Source organism: Rhagoletis zephyria, unplaced genomic scaffold (assembly GCF_001687245.7).
Source record: "Rhagoletis zephyria isolate East Lansing unplaced genomic scaffold, Rhagoletis_zephyria_1.1 Rzeph_scaffold_00191, whole genome shotgun sequence".
Taxonomy (NCBI): domain Eukaryota; kingdom Metazoa; phylum Arthropoda; class Insecta; order Diptera; family Tephritidae; genus Rhagoletis; species Rhagoletis zephyria.
In genome coordinates, this window is record NW_016157275.1 from 286382 (window position 1) to 304380 (window position 17999).

The 17999-nt window shown below is 38.0% G+C and overlaps 1 protein-coding gene across 10 annotated transcripts in view; it reads left to right on the forward strand.

Annotated features, from left to right (window-relative positions):
• The window catches only part of LOC108358004 (CUGBP Elav-like family member 2), a 364101-nt gene that overhangs the window by 272175 nt on the left and 73927 nt on the right, over positions 1-17999 (forward strand). For all 10 annotated transcript variants that reach the window (XM_017609112.1, XM_017609110.1, XM_017609115.1 and 7 more), the window contains one exon: positions 14135-14272. In XM_017609112.1, the coding sequence (XP_017464601.1) occupies positions 14135-14272 (138 nt within the window). The remainder of the gene's footprint in view (positions 1-14134; positions 14273-17999) is intronic.

Consider the following 17999-nt stretch of genomic DNA (forward strand, 5'->3'; position numbering starts at 1 on the left):
TAAAACAGTTACAGTTCACCACTTAATGAATTCACATCATCATTGCGCATTATTAAATAAAGTTTGAAGGCTACATTAAATCGAGACTTAGAATTAAATAGCATAAAAAAAAGCTTTGTGCTACATGAGAAGGTCCTTCCAGCCGGATTATTTAGGCTTAACATTGAATAAACTTGGAATTCGCATAAAATGTTTGGCAACGTGGATTTTCTATCCTTTGATGGCGAAGTAACACCTCCACCAACGACTTCGTCGGGAAATATTCGTACTAAAGTTCGCCAGCGAGAATTAGTGCTGCAGCGTCTAGAAAGTTCCCGTGCTAGCCTAGCTGAACTTAATACCATGACCGAGTCGATGCTGAAGGTCAAGCTTGAGATTTTGTAAGCTATCTGGATAGCTTTGAGGCGATTTAATCTCAACTGGAAGAGCTTGATGAGTCCGAATTGGAAGGAACGCATCGCGCCAAATTTGAAGCTGCCTATCTCGTATTAAAATCTGCCATCATGGAGAGGCTCGCTCATCTACGTGCAATTGAACCTGACACCTTAAGCAGTACGCGCATTGTTTCGTCGTCAACTCAATCAAGATTTCGCCTTCCGAAATTACAGCTTCCGAAATTCTCTGGGCATCATGCAGATTGGCTTGGCTTTTATGACATGTTTTCGGTCTTAGTCCACACAAACAACGAGCTATCAGATATCGAAAAGTTTCAATATCTTCGATCATGCCTAACCGATAGCGCTGCGCGACTTGTACAAGCACTAGAAGTCACCGCGGTCAACTATCGCAAGGCTGTTGAGCTACTCAGTGCACGATATGACAATAAAAGAATAATTTTCCAGTCGCACCTAAAAAGAGTTTTCGAAATTCAGCGTGTTATGAAGCCGTCTGCAACTACACTTCGTGAATTAATCGATATGGTAAACGGAAGTCTACGCGCAATGGAATCTTTAACATCAAAATCTCAAATTTCTGATGGCATTATCCTCCATCTGCTTACGTCCAAACTCGATGAGTCGACTAGAACAAAGTGGGAGGACGATGTGGCCACAAAGTGGACTAATACGAGTACCTCGCCACTTAAACTGCCTTCGTGGGATGATTTGGCCAGCTTTCTGGAGCGCCGCTGCCAAAGCTTTAACATTATGGAGGCCAGCATCGCTTCGACAAAAAATATTCCCTCATCGCCTCCCAGACGTCATCGTACTCTGAAACCGCAATCCAGCTTGTTGTCAACGCATGCGGACAAATGCTTATTGTGTGACGAGCAAATCAGCCACAATGCGTTCAATTGTTCTAAATTCATGGCATTAGATCCAATGGACCGCTTTGTACATGTCAAGCGCAAACAATTGTGCCTGAATTGCCTAGGAACGAAACACTCTTCAAGTAATTGTCCATCATCGAGAAGGTGCCAGCATTGCCGGGTAAGCCACCATACGCTGTTACACCGTCACCCACCTCAAGCTCCTCAACGTCGAGAAGCCAACCAGGGTACTTCTTCGCTTCCATCCGCACTACATGTACACGATATATGTAGTGAAGTCATCCTCGCAACGGCGCTTGTGCACCTAGATAACAAGAACGACGTGACCGTAACAGCTCGCGCACTCCTCGATTCAGCTTCCCAACTGAATTTCATCACGGAACGCATAGCGCAGTTGCTTAAGGTCAGGCGCAGTAAAACAAACGTGGAAATAAGTGGAATTGGAGCAGTCACTACCACATCGCAGCAAATTAGTTTAGTTGGTGTATCTTCGTTGCATTCCGGTTTTTCGTCAGTTTTGGAAGCTGTTATATTGCCGTCAATTTCCTCCAAGCAGCCTCAACATCGCCTAAATAGTACTAAATGGGGAATCATTACCAACATCACCCTGGCTGACGCCACATTTAATCAACCGGGACCTATTGATATCCTAATTGGGGCCAGCCTGTTCTTCGACATACTTTCGGTAGGCCAAATAAAACTAAGTGAGTGTTTACCGACACTGCAAAAAACACAGCTGGGTTGGATCGTCGCTGGAGCAATAACACTTTCGCCACCGTCTTCGAATCCGACGTCGCTGCTCTCGTTGCCGGCGCTGCCTTGCTCAACTTCGCTGCTTGTGTCGTCGCCCTCAGCAGAGCTCAGCAATGTGACTATACAGCCGCAGCCTGCATTGGAGTCGCTGTTGGAAAAATTTTGGAAATTAGAAGATGACTATCATCCAGAAACAACAAAGCGTAAGGCTCATGAAAGAGAGTGCGAAAACTATTTCACACAAACAACAATGCGGTGTCCAGTTACGAATAAGTTCATTGTTCGCCTTCCATTTTCAAGTAACCCAAGTAAACTAGGGCATTCATTTGACATTGCCAGTCGACGGTTTTTGGCAGTAGAGAAAAGAATGCTAATAAACGACCCAGTTGGAGCAGAATATAAGAAATTTATTCATGAATATATAGATTTAAGCCATATGATTGAGATTACACCAACAAACTTTTCGGTAGGCACATGTATTCCACATCATTGCGTTACAAAGGAAGATAGTTCTACCACAAAATTACGGGTTGTGTTTGATGCTTCCTGCCGCACATCGAATGGTATCGCACTCAACCAAATTCTTCGCGTCGGTCCAACTTTACAGGACACCATTTTCACTGTACTTCTTCGTTTTCGAACTCATAGCTATGTGCTTATGGCCGATATAACGAAAAAGTACCGGCAGATTCTGGTCGATGAGCGAGATGCCAAATGGCAGTGCATATTATGGCGAGATTCGCCAAGTGAACCACTCAAGACTTATCAACTACGAACAGTGACATACGGAACCAGTTGCGCTCCTTTTTTAGCCGTAAGATGTTTGCAGCAACTGGCGTACGATAACATGTCCAACCACCCCATTGGAGCTGCTATCACTCTACGAGATTTTTATGTCGACAATCTCATGACAGGTAGCAACACCATTGAGGATGTCATTAAAATTAAAAGGGACGTCATAGATTTGCTTGCTAAAGGAGGATTTCCTCTTCGAAAATTTGCATCAAACCACAACCGCATCATCGATGACATTTCTGAGCCAGACAAAGAAGCAGTAATAGGTGGTGATGTCGACTACATAAAAACGCTTGGTCTGAAGTGGTCGCCTGCTAATGACTACTTCTTCTTCTCATACGCACCATCGCAACAACGCATACCAAAAGCCAGTAAACGCACCATTCTATCGCAAATAGCTAGTTTCTTTGACCCACTCGGGTTGATAAATCCAATCGTCGTCACCTGCAAAATAATAATGCAAGAACTGTGGAAACTACGCCTCGCTTGGGACGAAAGCGTACCACTCACCATCCACACACAATGGGACGACATATGTCACCAACTTACCGACATCGACAAGATTCACGTTCCAAGATTCGTATGCATTGATTCCAATACTAAACTACATGCCTTTGCAGATGCGACCATGAAGGCTTACATGCTCCATGTGTTTACGCGGTTTCTCATGCTGACGGTAGCGCACATACCTCGCTCATCACTGCAAAGTCAAGAGTGGCACCAACAAAAACAGTCACTCTCCCCAGATTAGAATTGTGTGCTGCGCTTCTGCTGGCAGAATTGTTAGAATCGGTAGTATCAATACTCGCTGTCAATCGACGAAACGTGCACTGCTGGTCAGACTCCACGATCGCATTGTCGTGGATACAAGGCGAGCCTTCACGTTGGACAACATTTGTGGGAAATAGGGTAGCAAAGATTCAACAGCTCACAGCTGACTACACCTGGCATCATGTATCATCAAGCGAAAACCCTGCTGATTTGGTATCGCGGGGAGCGAAGGTGCGGGATCTCATTGGAAATAATCTGTGGTTTCACGGTCCCCAAGTCATCCACCTCCAAGAATACCACTGGCCGTCCATCCCCAATAATATTGTCGTAGATGTACCAGAGCAACGCAAACAAGTGCATACTCTTGTGGTATCTCAATCAGAAGACATCATCGAGGAACACAAATTCGTCAACAATTATCTTAAACTCCTGCGCGTTTTCGCTTACGCTAAACGCTTCATCGACAAACTTCGAATTATACCAACCGAGTGTGGTACAATAACAGCACCTGAACTGGACGACACTCTGCTATTGATTCTTCGTTATATTCAGCAAAAATCCTTCACTGCCGAATACAGGGCGTTGCAGAAAGGCAAGGTAGGAAACCAATCCACCTTAAATCAACTTTCGCCTTTCCTCCATAACAGCATAATTCGTGTTGGGGGCAGACTCTCAAATGCGTCACTGCCATTCGACACCAAGCATCCTATTTTGTTACCGAAGTCACAACCCTTCGTCCGCACTTTGATTGAGCGCTTACATCGCCGCCATTCGCACGCTGGATGCCAAACGCTGCTTAGCATTATACGTGACAAGTTTTGGATAGTCAACGCTCGAAGCATAATAAAGCAAGTAATTCATCGTTGCCTGATGTGTTACCGCAACAAGCCACTTCTTCAAGAGAAAATTATGGGATCACTGCCTCGCGAGAGAGTTGAGCCTTCTCACCCATTTGCGGTAACCGGAATCGACTACTGTGGGCCGTTCTTTATTACACAGCAAATACGAGGAAGGGCTCCGATCAAGGTGTTTCTTTCTGTGTTTATTTGCTTCACCACGAAAGCAGTGCATTTAGAGCTGGTTTCTGATTTGACAACGATGGGTTTCATAGCGGCCCTCAAGCGGTTCATAGCGCGTCGCGGTATATGCCACACAATTTTCTCGGATAACGCAACAAATATTGTAGGTGCCAATCGTGAACTAAAGGAAATGCTGGCATCATTTAACTCGCAGCAACACATCACAGCAGTAAATAGCTTTATGGCCGAAGAAGGGATAGTATGGAAATTTATTCCGCCTCGATCGCCCCACTCTGGTGGGCTCTGGGAAAGCGCGGTAAAACAAGCCAAATTCTATCTACGTCGTACCGTGGGAACAAACATTTTAAACTTTGATGAGCTGCATACCGTGTGCTGCCAAGTCGAAGCTATGATCAATAGCCGACCTCTTACTCCATTGTCAAGCAATCCGGATGATCTTCGCGCCTTAACTCCGGCACATTTCTTAATTGGTAGGAGTTTAACAACCATCCCGGAACCATCTCTGGAACATGTTCATATGGGTAAGCTAAAAAGGTTTCAAATAGTTCAAGCGATTCAACAGCAGTTCTGGGTCCGATGGCAAGCAGAGTATTTGAAGGAGCTGCAAAGACGACAGAAATGGCGAACGCCGTGAGAAAACTTGAAACCTAACGATTTGGTACTCATAAGAGATGAAAATACCCCACCACTGAAATGGCCAATGGGGCGTATTGTCCAAACTGTTTCCGGAGATGACGGAATGGTTCGTATTGTGTTAACAAAACGAGCTGAGGGCATTTATAAGCGAGCAGTAACTAAGGTCTGCAAGCTGCCAATAGAATCAACGGCTCCACATGGATAAAGTATTGAGCGCAATGCAATCAAGGATGTTCAAGCATGAACTCTGATCCCAATCTCGACACCCTTTATCATAGCCACACTCTCCACTCATTCATCGTACACATCTTGCATCGTTTTCGTTGTCGCAGCCAAGATTCCACTCGCAAGCAATCTCACCCACTCAACTTCATTGAAGTCACTCATCGCAGACACACTCATTCGCATACACATATGTATGTACATATACCCACCAATTAATCATCGACGGATCCAATAGAAAATCAAGATCAACATCACGCCACCTGGGCGCAACAACAACCACCCACCATAACTGATCTCGTTTCGCTAGCAATTAACTGTAGTGTTAAAAACATACTTTTTGTACCTTCTTGACATCAAAAACATTTTCCAGTTAAAACATTTACAGTTCACCACTTAATGTATTCACATCATCATTGCGCATTATTAAATAAAGTTTGAAGGCTGCATTAAATCGAGACTTAGAATTAAATAGCATAAAAAACGCTTTGTGCTACATAGTCTTTAATGTGTTGCCTACCATTATCGACGTAAATTTGCCAAACATGTTTTAGAGTGTAGAAAATACTGCACGCGAAATTATTTTCCGAATGGTATCTAATAATACGATAGCCGTTTTCGTTGTTCTGCGAGATGAGGAAAATAAATAAAAGCTTTTAAAGTTAGGGTAAATGTTGAGCCAGTGCCGGCAAACGTAATACTTTCGCTAAAGTGCAGGTATGTTGACTGCATCTATCGGAGCAGTTTCCTTATAAATGTTAAAAATAATGCCGCTGATGCGCATTTTGGGGTAATTATATGTTCACTTAAGCATAAAGGCAGCAAAACAAAATATACTGTATAAGCACGCAACTATGTGACTAGAATTATCCACATAAGATGAAAACTACTGCAGTATCATTTTATAAAATGTTTGTTTATAGAAAAACGCATAAGTAAGACTGTTTGGGTACGGTTCGGTTATTTGCACAATGATTTTGGGTTATCGTGTCCAAAAGCGTGACTCGAATCAAAAAATTTTAGCAAACATTTTGAAATGAACCTACCTTCTTTTTATATCATTGTTCAGACTATTTTTTTCATTTTTGAAATTCTTTGACGCTTTAACAGTTTTTTCTCAAATACTATACGTACGTAGGATTTAAAATCAACATTCAAAAATCTGTAAGGTGAGGCTAGTCCCATTTTCGAGATCAACCTCGTCCAAATTTTGTCGAACCGTGTAATTCACAAGCTTAATAGTATCGCTTTATTTTTGTGTTCAAATAGTTAAGTCATTAAGAAGAATTGCTGCGAAACAAAAATAAGTAAATTTTTTATTTGATAACTTATTATTTGTACCACACAATCGGTATCTAATTGGAAATCTTTTGTGGCTTGACTTCTACAAATCTTCCAATCGCAGTCTATCTCACACGCTCACGACATTTTTCAGAATTCGGAATACATGCAAGGCGAATTTATACAAGACCACATGTACTTTGTATTACGGGTGTTATGTCAAATCTCAATTCGCCCCAAAATTTGCATGTATTTTCTTTTTGCTTTTGATGGGTGTGCTACTCGAACATGTATGGCGAAGAAATCAGCTGATCTAACAAAACCACCAAGACGAATTAATAAGGTGGTGTTACCGGCGAATCAGAGTTTTTCGCCGTGGAGAACATTACGTCATAATGCTGTGTTTGCTGGAATTCATAATGTCAATGTGCGTATAATTTGTTAGTGTAATTTTTTCCTTATATACGGTTAGCACTGCTTTATTAAATTCGCCTTGAACATCACCACGTATGAATTCGCCTTGGAATAATGCATGAGTTAATGCAAATGAAGGCTGTTTATGCGGATAAGCGGGCCCGTTAGTCAACCGTATAAGCCCTTTGTGTTTATGTGGCTGTGAAACTTTATTTACATATCTGCATCCATATTTGTACATATGTATGTGTGAATGATATGTGTGCGCCTATTATAAACTTTACTGCGTGTGTACCCTGCAGTGAAAAGCCAAAGCAGTTCGAAAAAATACTAGTTCATTAACTAGTATGTGCCTACCAGTTCTGCAATTTCGAAGAACCTAAGCAATCAGTGACATCTGCTTTGAATTGCCAAAGCCAAAAATAAAACGCAATTAATTGCTTTTCTTACAAATTTCTGCTGTGATGTCACGTGAAGACTACTGGTTCCGGTTCTGAGATCGCAGGTTCGAAGCCGCTTGGAGGTGGTTAAGATTTTTAAACATAAATCAATGTAAGTAAAAATAATTATTTCAATTTAAATATAAATAATAAATTGGAAAATATAATCGCATTGCAGAAAAAAATATATATGGCAAGAAATGCTTGTGCCATGAAAAAAATAAATTTAAAAAAAAATATTTTTTTTCAACTAAATCTAGAAATCACAATAAAAACCCTAAATAAAAAAATAAATAAAAATACAAAAAATGTCCCTGCGCCAGTATTCGAACCTGCAACCTCAGGTACACCACGCAGGTGCTTGTCTTTTCACGGGGGATGAATTGGCAGACTATCTCATCAACTGGTATGATGCTACTACACCTTTTCCAGTAGTATTTCAGAAAAGCACAAATGTATTTCCGAAAACTACAAATGATTTTCAGAAAAACTCAATTAATATTCAGAATAGGCCAAATGTGTTTCAGAAAACCTCAAATGATATTCCGAAAACCTTAAAAGTATTTCAGAAAACCCCAAATGTATTTCAGAAAAATTCAAATGAAATTCAGAAAAGGAAAAATTTATTTCAGAAAACCCCAAATGTATTTCAGAAAAACACAATTTAAATTCAGAAACACACAACAAACACTTTATATAAATAATCTTACAATTAAGTACACAGTTATGAATTAAAGATACAAATGAGCATGGATTCAAACATCGATGTAAAAAATTATAGTTTAAAAAACTAAAACCTCCCTTTATAATTGCCATTTGTACTGTCGTCAGGTATGTAACTTGAAAATAGAAATCGCTGCATCTTTTAGGCGTATCAATATTACATACCTAGTTTCATCCCGAGCTAATAGAAGGAAGGTAAAAAAATACACATTTGGAGTTAGCATTCGAGTGGTATACATAGTTTCATTTGTCTGTGCATAATTTTAAACGATTATACGTACGTGTGTGTATGTGTTAATGTGAAAAAATTAGAATGCTATATGTAATTTGACCATATTTCCGTGCTAAATATTGTATATGTTAAATCTTATATGTACATATGTACTTATGCATTTGGTACAGATTATGCGGTTGTGGAACGAAGAAAATATAAAACTTATAACAATGTGGACTGGCCACGTATTGTGGAGGCTGCCAATAAGGGCGAAGATTGGTCCAGCCTATCATCGGCCTTCGGTGTTAACTACAAGACTGCATAGACTTGGATACAGATAGGCAAGGTAGAGAGTCAGAAGAGAGGAGGGGGGATTGACAAACCAGGTAGCTTCGATGGTACATTGGGTAGAAGAAAACAATACAATTACCCTGAAGGATTTAGCTTCCAAAGTCCAAACATAATTTCGGAAGAATATTTGCACATTAACTGTTGCGAACCCCGAAAGCGTTCATCAAATACCTGTGACAATGAACTCTCCGGAAAATAAGCAAAAACGAGCAGAATAGTAACGGCGTTGACGGAGTACATTCAGCAAAGGAAACAAGTTGTGTACATATACCTTGTGTATACCTACGCAAGAACCGCATTAACAAAAAGCTGATTTGACTCAACACATATTTCTTTCAAACATTTATACCTGTGTCGTTATAGCAAACTTGCTGAAACCGTATTCAAAAGTAAACACAATTGTTATTTTTATTCAATATTTCTTAAAGAATTAATTTGCGCGGTGGACCGAAATGGAAGCGGACAAGAATTCAAATTTGTTATAATAATAATTCAGATTTAAAACGGGCCGTATAAAGAAACCCAGCCTTTTTTACTTCGCGTCAAATGAGTGATTTGTTTATATCTGTTTTCTAACCGATGCACATAGGGGTATTTGACCGATTTAGGCGGCCAAAATTATTTTTATGAAAATTTTAACTCAAAATGCCTAGAAACGACGTATTACGATATTTAAAACTGTAAATGTTTAAAATCAAATAAATAGAGGGGGAGGATGTCCAAGTATTCCGCCAAAAAAACGAAAAAAAGGTGCTTAATGTCGACATCGATAGACTCCATGTTATCGAGGCCCCATTGTAGAAAAATTGAGACCGACGTATTCGTATCGGCGAGGAGAACCTTTATATCTAAGTTAGAACATTAAAAGGGTTGCCACCTGCTTAAAAATTAAACGCTATTAAGTTAAATGAATTACTACAATGTGGGTAACATTCGAAATGGGTTTGAAAAGGCTTTATTTCCAAGAAACGTGTACGAGGGTTACCATCTGTTTAAAAATTAATTTATAAGGTTATAGTTGGAAACTATTTTAAACAGGGCTGCCACCTTTTAAATTTAAAATTAAATACAATGTATATAATAGGTTAAGTTAATTATAACAATATGAATATCATAAATGGGCAAATCAAAAAAACAGGTAACCTTTATGTTATTTAGCTTTATTTTCACTGTTGTAAACTATATGAAGCTGGTTGCTTTTGGATATAATTCATTGACTTATACTTGAAGCCTCAAAAAAAATTTGGACCAATTTGCTGCATAACTTTTGAATTATAGGTGTTTAAATTAAAAAATAATGAAAACAAGTGGATTGTTTTATGTAATTTTTAAAAGGGGCACAATTAGTTATGTCAAATTAGCTTCATATTTTTACTAGAACTTACCATCAAGCAGAGATTTTTTTTCTAAATGTACTGACAACTATGTATTTTCTCCTCTGTAACTCTCCACACTTTTCAATTCAACCCATCTTTAGCTAAACCCCCCCATCCCCCTCCTTTGCCCCTTTACTTTGTTGGGCGTCTTGGCTTGCCTATCACCCCCCTTTACTTATTGAATACATTTAAGGGAAACTGGTACAGTACTGCAGCAGTATTTTCAGTTTATTTTTCGGCAGTAGTAAGTATTTCCAACGGCCACTGCATAGAAAACGCACATTTTCAGCAGGTTTTTTTTTTTGTTTCCAAACTACGAATTGTCAAGCATAACAACCAAGCAAGAATCTCAGCGCCGTTGAGTGGTGTTACATAACTTTATGACTGTAGTTTATTCCTCAAATCCATTAAAATGAGCAAAAATACGATATTTTTCCTAGTCGCTCTGCCGGTACCAGTTTATATTATATTTGTATTAAACTATGTGGATTATATGGTATTTACCTGCTTTACAATTGTCTAATTTAATATAATTAAAAAAATTAACACGATTTAGAGCAGTTTTTTACCACTTCGGCTTGTATTAAACACATCTAAAAACCAAATAATCAATTATCAACACGGTACTTTGACAGTGCGGTGCGAACGAGTGAAAACAAAGAGGGATTAAAAAATAAAGAAATCTAGTCAAGAATTATATTCTCTTCGCCCTATATTCAGTTATAAAAGAAAAATGTGCGTTTTTTAAATTTGACTTTTGGCCGCCTAAATCGGCCAAATACCCCTCTGTGCGATGTGAGAAATAAAAAAGCGATTTGAAAACAAATTCGAGTCAATCCACTGTCGAATTTCTGAGCGTATTGAAAGTTGGTTTATGCTTCCGTTTTGAATCACATCGAACTGGGTCAAGGCGCTTTATGTGTTGGTATAAACAAGGTAATAGACAAAACAAATTTTAATTGGTTTTGTCGCCGAACAAAGGGTCGCTCCCAGTCTGGTACGCGAGCAGTTTTGACGCTGCCACTATCAAGGGGCTCAACGTCCATTTAATTGGGCCATAAGCACATCAGGTGTATTGTATATGGAGACACGACGAGGGTCGTTCAAGAAGAAAAGCGTGGGTGAGTGGGTGAAAGAGCACTTAGACAAGTGGACGAGCATGGGCAACACATTGTCAGATCTGGTATTGGTGTGCCACCATGCACCCTGTCATATTGGGCTTGAGCAAGTAGTTGGCAGTAGCGGTTCGCCCACCCTTCTGCGCTTGGGTTCATACTCGTCCATGCTCAATCCGATATTGAGAACATTTGGGCAAAAATAAAAAAGTTATGTCAAAAGCCATATGGTTATTCCTTCTACCGATGGACCGGGAGTAGTAGAAAGAAGACTGCAATACTTGGAGGAAGTAATTCGCCAATCGAAAGAGACCGTTACTACAGCGGATTGAGCTCGTGCTATCTAGCACTCATCTGTTTTTTTTCGGATGTTTTGGCCTTGCGGGATATGTCTGTTGGACTTTAAAACAGTTCGCTTAAATAAATCTGCTTTTTTACAAGTGTTATCCTGTTTTACTCAATTACAAAAATTGGGGGAGGGGTTAATCGGGATATGAATTTAGAATTCATTATGTTTTCTAAGGGTGATGATAAAAAGTCCATATATAAAAGTGTTCTGGGAATGATTTCTGAATTACATTTGCGTTCTTCGGAATTTAAATTGAGTTTTTCTGAAATACATTTGGCCTTTTCTGAATTTCATTTGAGTTTTTCTGAAATACATTTGGGGTTTTCCGAAATACATTTGAGGTTTTCTGAATACCATTTGAGGCTTTCTGAAATACAAAAACCAATTGAGGTTTTCTGAATATCATTTGGGGTTTTCTGAAACACATTTGGCCTTTTCTGAATTTCATTTGAGTTTTTCTGAAATACATTTGGGGTTTTCCGAAATACATTTGAGGTTTTCTGAATACCATTTGAGGCTTTCTGAAATACAAAAACCAATTGAGGTTTTCTGAATATCATTTGGGGTTTTCTGAAACACATTTGGCCTTTTCTGAAAATTAATTGAGATTTTGTGAAAATTATTTGTAGTTTTCGGAAATAAAGGGTGAACACACCAAAACTGCGACACTTAGAGATTACTACCAGAAACAAACTAGAAGGCTTTGAAATTATTTTTTTTTTGTATTATATAACTTGGAAGTTTAGATGTTATTAAAATGTTGAAATATTAGTTATTATTTGCTCCATATGCAAGTGATCGGTTTCTGCACGACTGCATCATCGACTTTACGCGATGCGCACAACTACTTTGTTTTGCACTCTTCAATATTTTTCACTGTTTCACCTGTTTTCTTCAAGATTTCTTTGACAATTGACCAATATTCCCCAATAGGACGTAGCTCTGGGCTATTGGTTGGATTGCAGTTGTGAGGTACAAAATTGATGTTATTTGCATTATACCACGGCAATGTGTCATTGGCATAGTGACAGCTTGCCATATCCGCCTATAACAGTGGCCTACTACCTTACCTGTTGATAAATGACAGAAAACGCCTTTTGTGGCACTCATCCCGGTAAACTTGATCATTCATTGTCCCGGATGGGAAAAAAGGGCTGCTCTTGCGGCCACAGGAACAACTAGCTTGCCAAACCATGTTGTTTTTTGGAAATTTGGACTTCATTTTCAGCTTACAGCTTTCACGGGCATCTTGCAGTTGTACACAAATCTTGACCTGCAATATAATTTGAATTTTTAAAGCAGTAGGTTTCGTAGGCCATAATAATGCAGTTGTATTTTTTAATTTAGAATTCATACAACTTCCGACTGCGGGATTTCGCTGTAGCCGCTTTACCTTTTGTACGAAAAACTGCGATCTCTGTACGGATTTTGCAACATAACGCGACAAAACCTTCGGATCTCGCGAAAACGCACTAAGAACCTTCCGAGCACTGTTTTTTTCACTTTGACCATGCTAACCCCCGCTCCCTGGTTTTCTCGTAACTGCCAGGCCTTATTTGTACCGATTAAAACCCTGCAAACTGTCGATTAGTGCAATCTTTAATTTTTAGCAATTTTACGTGTACTTAAGGCCAGATCATTTATAAACTCGTGCAAAATGGTTTGTCTCGTTTCTAACTCGGTTGCCATTTATAACTCAACTAGGGATCAAATTCAAATGAAATTTCTTCTACGTCCAACTAAGGTCATGGTCAGCTTATGGTATTTGAATTTCAAAATATTGACCCAAAGTGTCACAGTTTTGGTGTGTTCAACCTTTACATTTCTGGATTTCTGAAATACTTTGGAAAAGGTGTAGTATTTCTACTAGTAGATGCTGATGCATAGTCTGACAATTGGCATCTCGTACGACATCGCAATGTTAAAAATACCAGTCTATAAGATTGAAAAAGGAAAGAACGTGAACTAGTTGGACTAAAACGCAAACTGGTAGAATTCTTGTTCACAATTAGTAGCTTTCCCTGCAGGGTATCAGCTGAGTTATGTCAAGTGTACCATGATAAAAACATAACAAGATAAAACCATTGAGAGACAGTTTGACGTTTGCCAACAATATAATTTAAAAATCAAAACTCAAACTCACACACACATTCCCATTTTCAATCTCAAACAACAACAAGTGCGAACAATTTCATTTTTTTATTCTCAATTTTATGATTTTAGAATGCTGGCAAACGTCAGAAAAAAATCATGGCCGACGAATTGAGAGAATGAATTTACCTTGTAATGTTTTTATCATTGAGTATACAGTTGTATATTCGTAAAAAATTTAATTGATATACTTAATAATTTTTTGTAATGTTTTGTTTTTTTCAATCTTGGCTTAGGGTCTGCAGGAGAGAGTCTTACTCCGCCTTATGCAGCAGCGTTAAGCCCCTTGACTAATGGTATGGCATTTACAACTACTGCCTTGCCCCTCTACACCACAGCACAACAGACCACAACAGCTGGAAAACAAGTAGAAGGTGAGAAATAACCAAGAGTTGAGTTTAGGCAACAATGTAAAACATGCGCGAGTGCAGTACAGTGGGCCGCGGAGGTTGCACCCGCCATGTTGTGTACTCGTAAAATTGAAATTTTACATACATACATAAGTACCGCCCATCGACCAGTTGCAAAACCGCCTAAATCGCTGTTGTGGCAAAAATAATGCATGAAATCTCAAAATCGTTACTAAAACAACAGATTTATAAACTAATTGCAAGAGAAAATATCGCCTGTCAAGGCAATGCCTTCAAAGAAAAACCGTTTTTCGCTCTCCTATAAAATTTTATTGCCGTAAGATAGGCGGTTTTGCAATTGGTCGATGGGCGGTTTTGCAAAAACATCGACGATATATTTATTTTCCAATATCCAATAAATCCGAAATATCAAATAATTATTTATTTCATTTTATTAGTAATAATTTGTATAAATTTAAATAATTCAGTATTATTCCTGCATACATATCGCACAGCGTCTTCAAAAGAGTCACAACTCAAAATTTGGCATTTTTGAAATTATGCGCTAAAAATGTACTTACCTTTCAGCAAAAGCTGTAGCAAATTTTTGTTATAATTTGTAAAAAAAAAAACCTAAGGTTAAGTCCCCCTTGCCCATATTATTACCATGTGCTACGAAATAGTTTTTCGCATTTTTTGACGAACGTATTATTTTGAGTAGTGACTCTTTTGAAAACGGTGTGCGCAATACCTCATATCTTAGGGCTGCCAGACGTCCCGGTTTTCCCGGACATGTCCCGGTTTTAGACTATTTGTCCCGGTGTCCCGGTCCAACCTTAAAATGTCCGGGGTCTCGTCTAAGTGTCCCGGTTTTCGATTCGATTGCACAAATTTTGAATAAAAAATGACTACACTGAGAGAAAAAACGCGTTGTAATATTAAGAAAAATTTTTTGAATTTACTGGGGGAAATAACGCATAGTAAACATGAATATTTTTTATTTGATTATCGTTTTAAAATGTTCGTATTTAAAAACAATACTTTCATACCACGAACACGTGGTTTTGAATCAAACTGAACACTTGTATGCACATTTACATGTCTGGCTGTAGCTGAGTGCACGAAGATGCTTGCCACAATTTGCTAATTTTCAGAGCGTCAGGGTTCAAATCCCATTACAGGCAGCATGGAATTTAAATATTTTTTTTAACTTAATTGTGAAAAAGCTTCCGTTAAGTGCAAAGCCCTTCATTTTAATATTGGCGTAGGTATTTGATTTGAATATTTCTGTACTAAATACTAAAATTTGTATACTTAAATTTATTGCGAGTTGGGTTGGTGCTCTTTCATATGCGATTTTTTTTTTAAATTTAGCACGTTTTGCACAAGCAATAGTTGATGATTAATATAAGTAGGTACCTAAATACGTTAAAATGGCATGCACAGAGTTTTACAATTATGTTAAGCAAAACCCAGAAGTTTTGAACCAAGTTCACAGCAACGAAACAAATGACTGATATTTTAATGTTACCTTGTATTTAATTTTTTTTCTTTCCTGAAACCTAGATTACTTATAAGTACCGTGCCGTACAAAATTATTAGCTCGGAGACTATTTCATTAGATCACAATTTCCAATCAGATCTTTTAGAAAAATTTTGAAAATGTAGCTTTTGAGCCAATTAGTAAAGTGCAAGTCTGAAGTTACCAGAAAATTTCGTTGATTTTTTGCAATTATTTATTTTTTGCGGACGGCGGCTTCTACATACAAAAAAATGTCGAACATAGTTTGTATGGAAGAAACTCTCAGTAAAAACAATACCAAAACTCAACTAAATTTTTTATGGGCTGCGAAACTTCATTTTAAAAATTTTTATAAAAAAATCTGAATAGAAAGTTGTGAATTTGTATGCAAGTTTATTGCATTTTCCCGAGTTTTGCACAGAGTTTAGAAATTCTATTTTTATGTTTTCTGATGTATTAAGTAAAAAAATGTATTTTTATAAGGAACAATAAAGGTACATGAATTGTGAAAATTTCTCTGTGCTTTAGTTGTGATAAATTGTTTTGTTTTGCTGGTGTACGTTGTAATGATCTCATGATCTCATGTTTTTATGTTTTTGTTTTTGTTTGTCAATATAAAATTTTACTACATCATTTCGTACGTAATTTTTCTCAAAACGAAAGGGAAGTGAGCGAGAGGCCTTTCCCACCCTTAAGTGTCCCGGTTTGGCAACGGAGATATCTGGCAGCCCTATCGTATCTGCCAAATGCAATACCACGTATGAGGGGGCATAGAAAACTATTTATTTTGGTTAACTTGTCTCAATGCTTCCCTACTTCACACATTTTATAGTAAATAATTACATTAGAAGCTCTTATTTAGTAAGTTTAGTTAGCAAATCATTCAAACGTTCTAAAGAAAATAAGTTTCTTCGCTCTTTTCGAAATTTTCCGACTATCTTTTGCCGGATACGAGGTATTGCGCGCCAAGCGACGATATGTTTTACCAAAATCAAACAAAGAAGCTTATTCAATATGGAACAAAGAACCACCAAACTTAACACTGTGGGTAATAGCGTAGCCGATATTGGTACAGCTAGAGCTGGTACTTTGAAGCGCGGCCGAAGGTCGCCTACCCAAAAAGGAGTTGTTCGCGGAAAAATATGGCATATGGCATAAACGAATTTTGAAAACTTAAATCATAATTATTTTAATTACACTGTGGAACAAATTCAGGTTAGCAAAAGTTAGGTCGATTCTGAGAGTGAGGGGTGAAAATAAAGCCTAAATTAGAAGACCCGTATCGCGGCGTTTGTTAGTTCGAATTTTTTTTTAGTCGACCTTCGAACTTTGCAGTCAAATGCCGATTTTCAGCATATTGTTTGTATGGTTTTTTGGCTATAACTCGTCGATTAATTGATATTTTTTCAATCTGTTAAAGCCAAATTATTGCTAGAGACCTGTGCAACAATTAAATTTAAAAAAAATTGATTTAGAAAATTTTTGTAGTGCTTATGAAGCACAATGTTGGAAATATTTTTTTTCATGCTTTTTGAACATATTTTCCACAAAACCAAGTATTTTTTGCTTTCTGTTTGATCTATAATATGCTTCTCAGTTTCTTCAATAAATTTCATTTGAAAAGAAAACAATCATAATACAAAACTTGTGTTTCCAGCTTAATATTAATTTACTTCTCATTTCTTATGTACTAATTTTTTCAGTGTTGGTTTTGAAGAAACATTGAAAAAGAAATTATAAAAATATGGAAAAAAATATAATTTTGAAATGTTAGTTACGAAAAGTTTTAAGTAAAAAAATTAAATAAATTAAATTAATGATTTGGCCAGTTGCCGGTCAGCCGGCGGCTGTGGATCAACATCACTGCTCTCTCTAATATCTTGGTCATCGATAATTTCGTCCAACAGATATTCTGGAATTTAATCTTTGTCTTCCCCTTCTTCCTCTTTTTTCTCGTCTTCCTCTTCTTCAAAGGTGTTTTTATACCACCAACAAATTTCAGCGAGTATTGCATCTGGAGATTTCTTTCCTCTGTACCTGAAACGAAAATAGTTTTCAATCGTTAACATGTTTAAATTGTGCACTTTGACAAAGATATTACAAAAATCTAGGAATTCAAAATATGCACTCTCTATAGTAACCTTATTTCAAATGCAAGCGCAGTTTGGTGATAACGTTCGCCTTGCGCATCAGATTCAGTTGGCAACTGTTGAGCGAGTTGATCAAGAT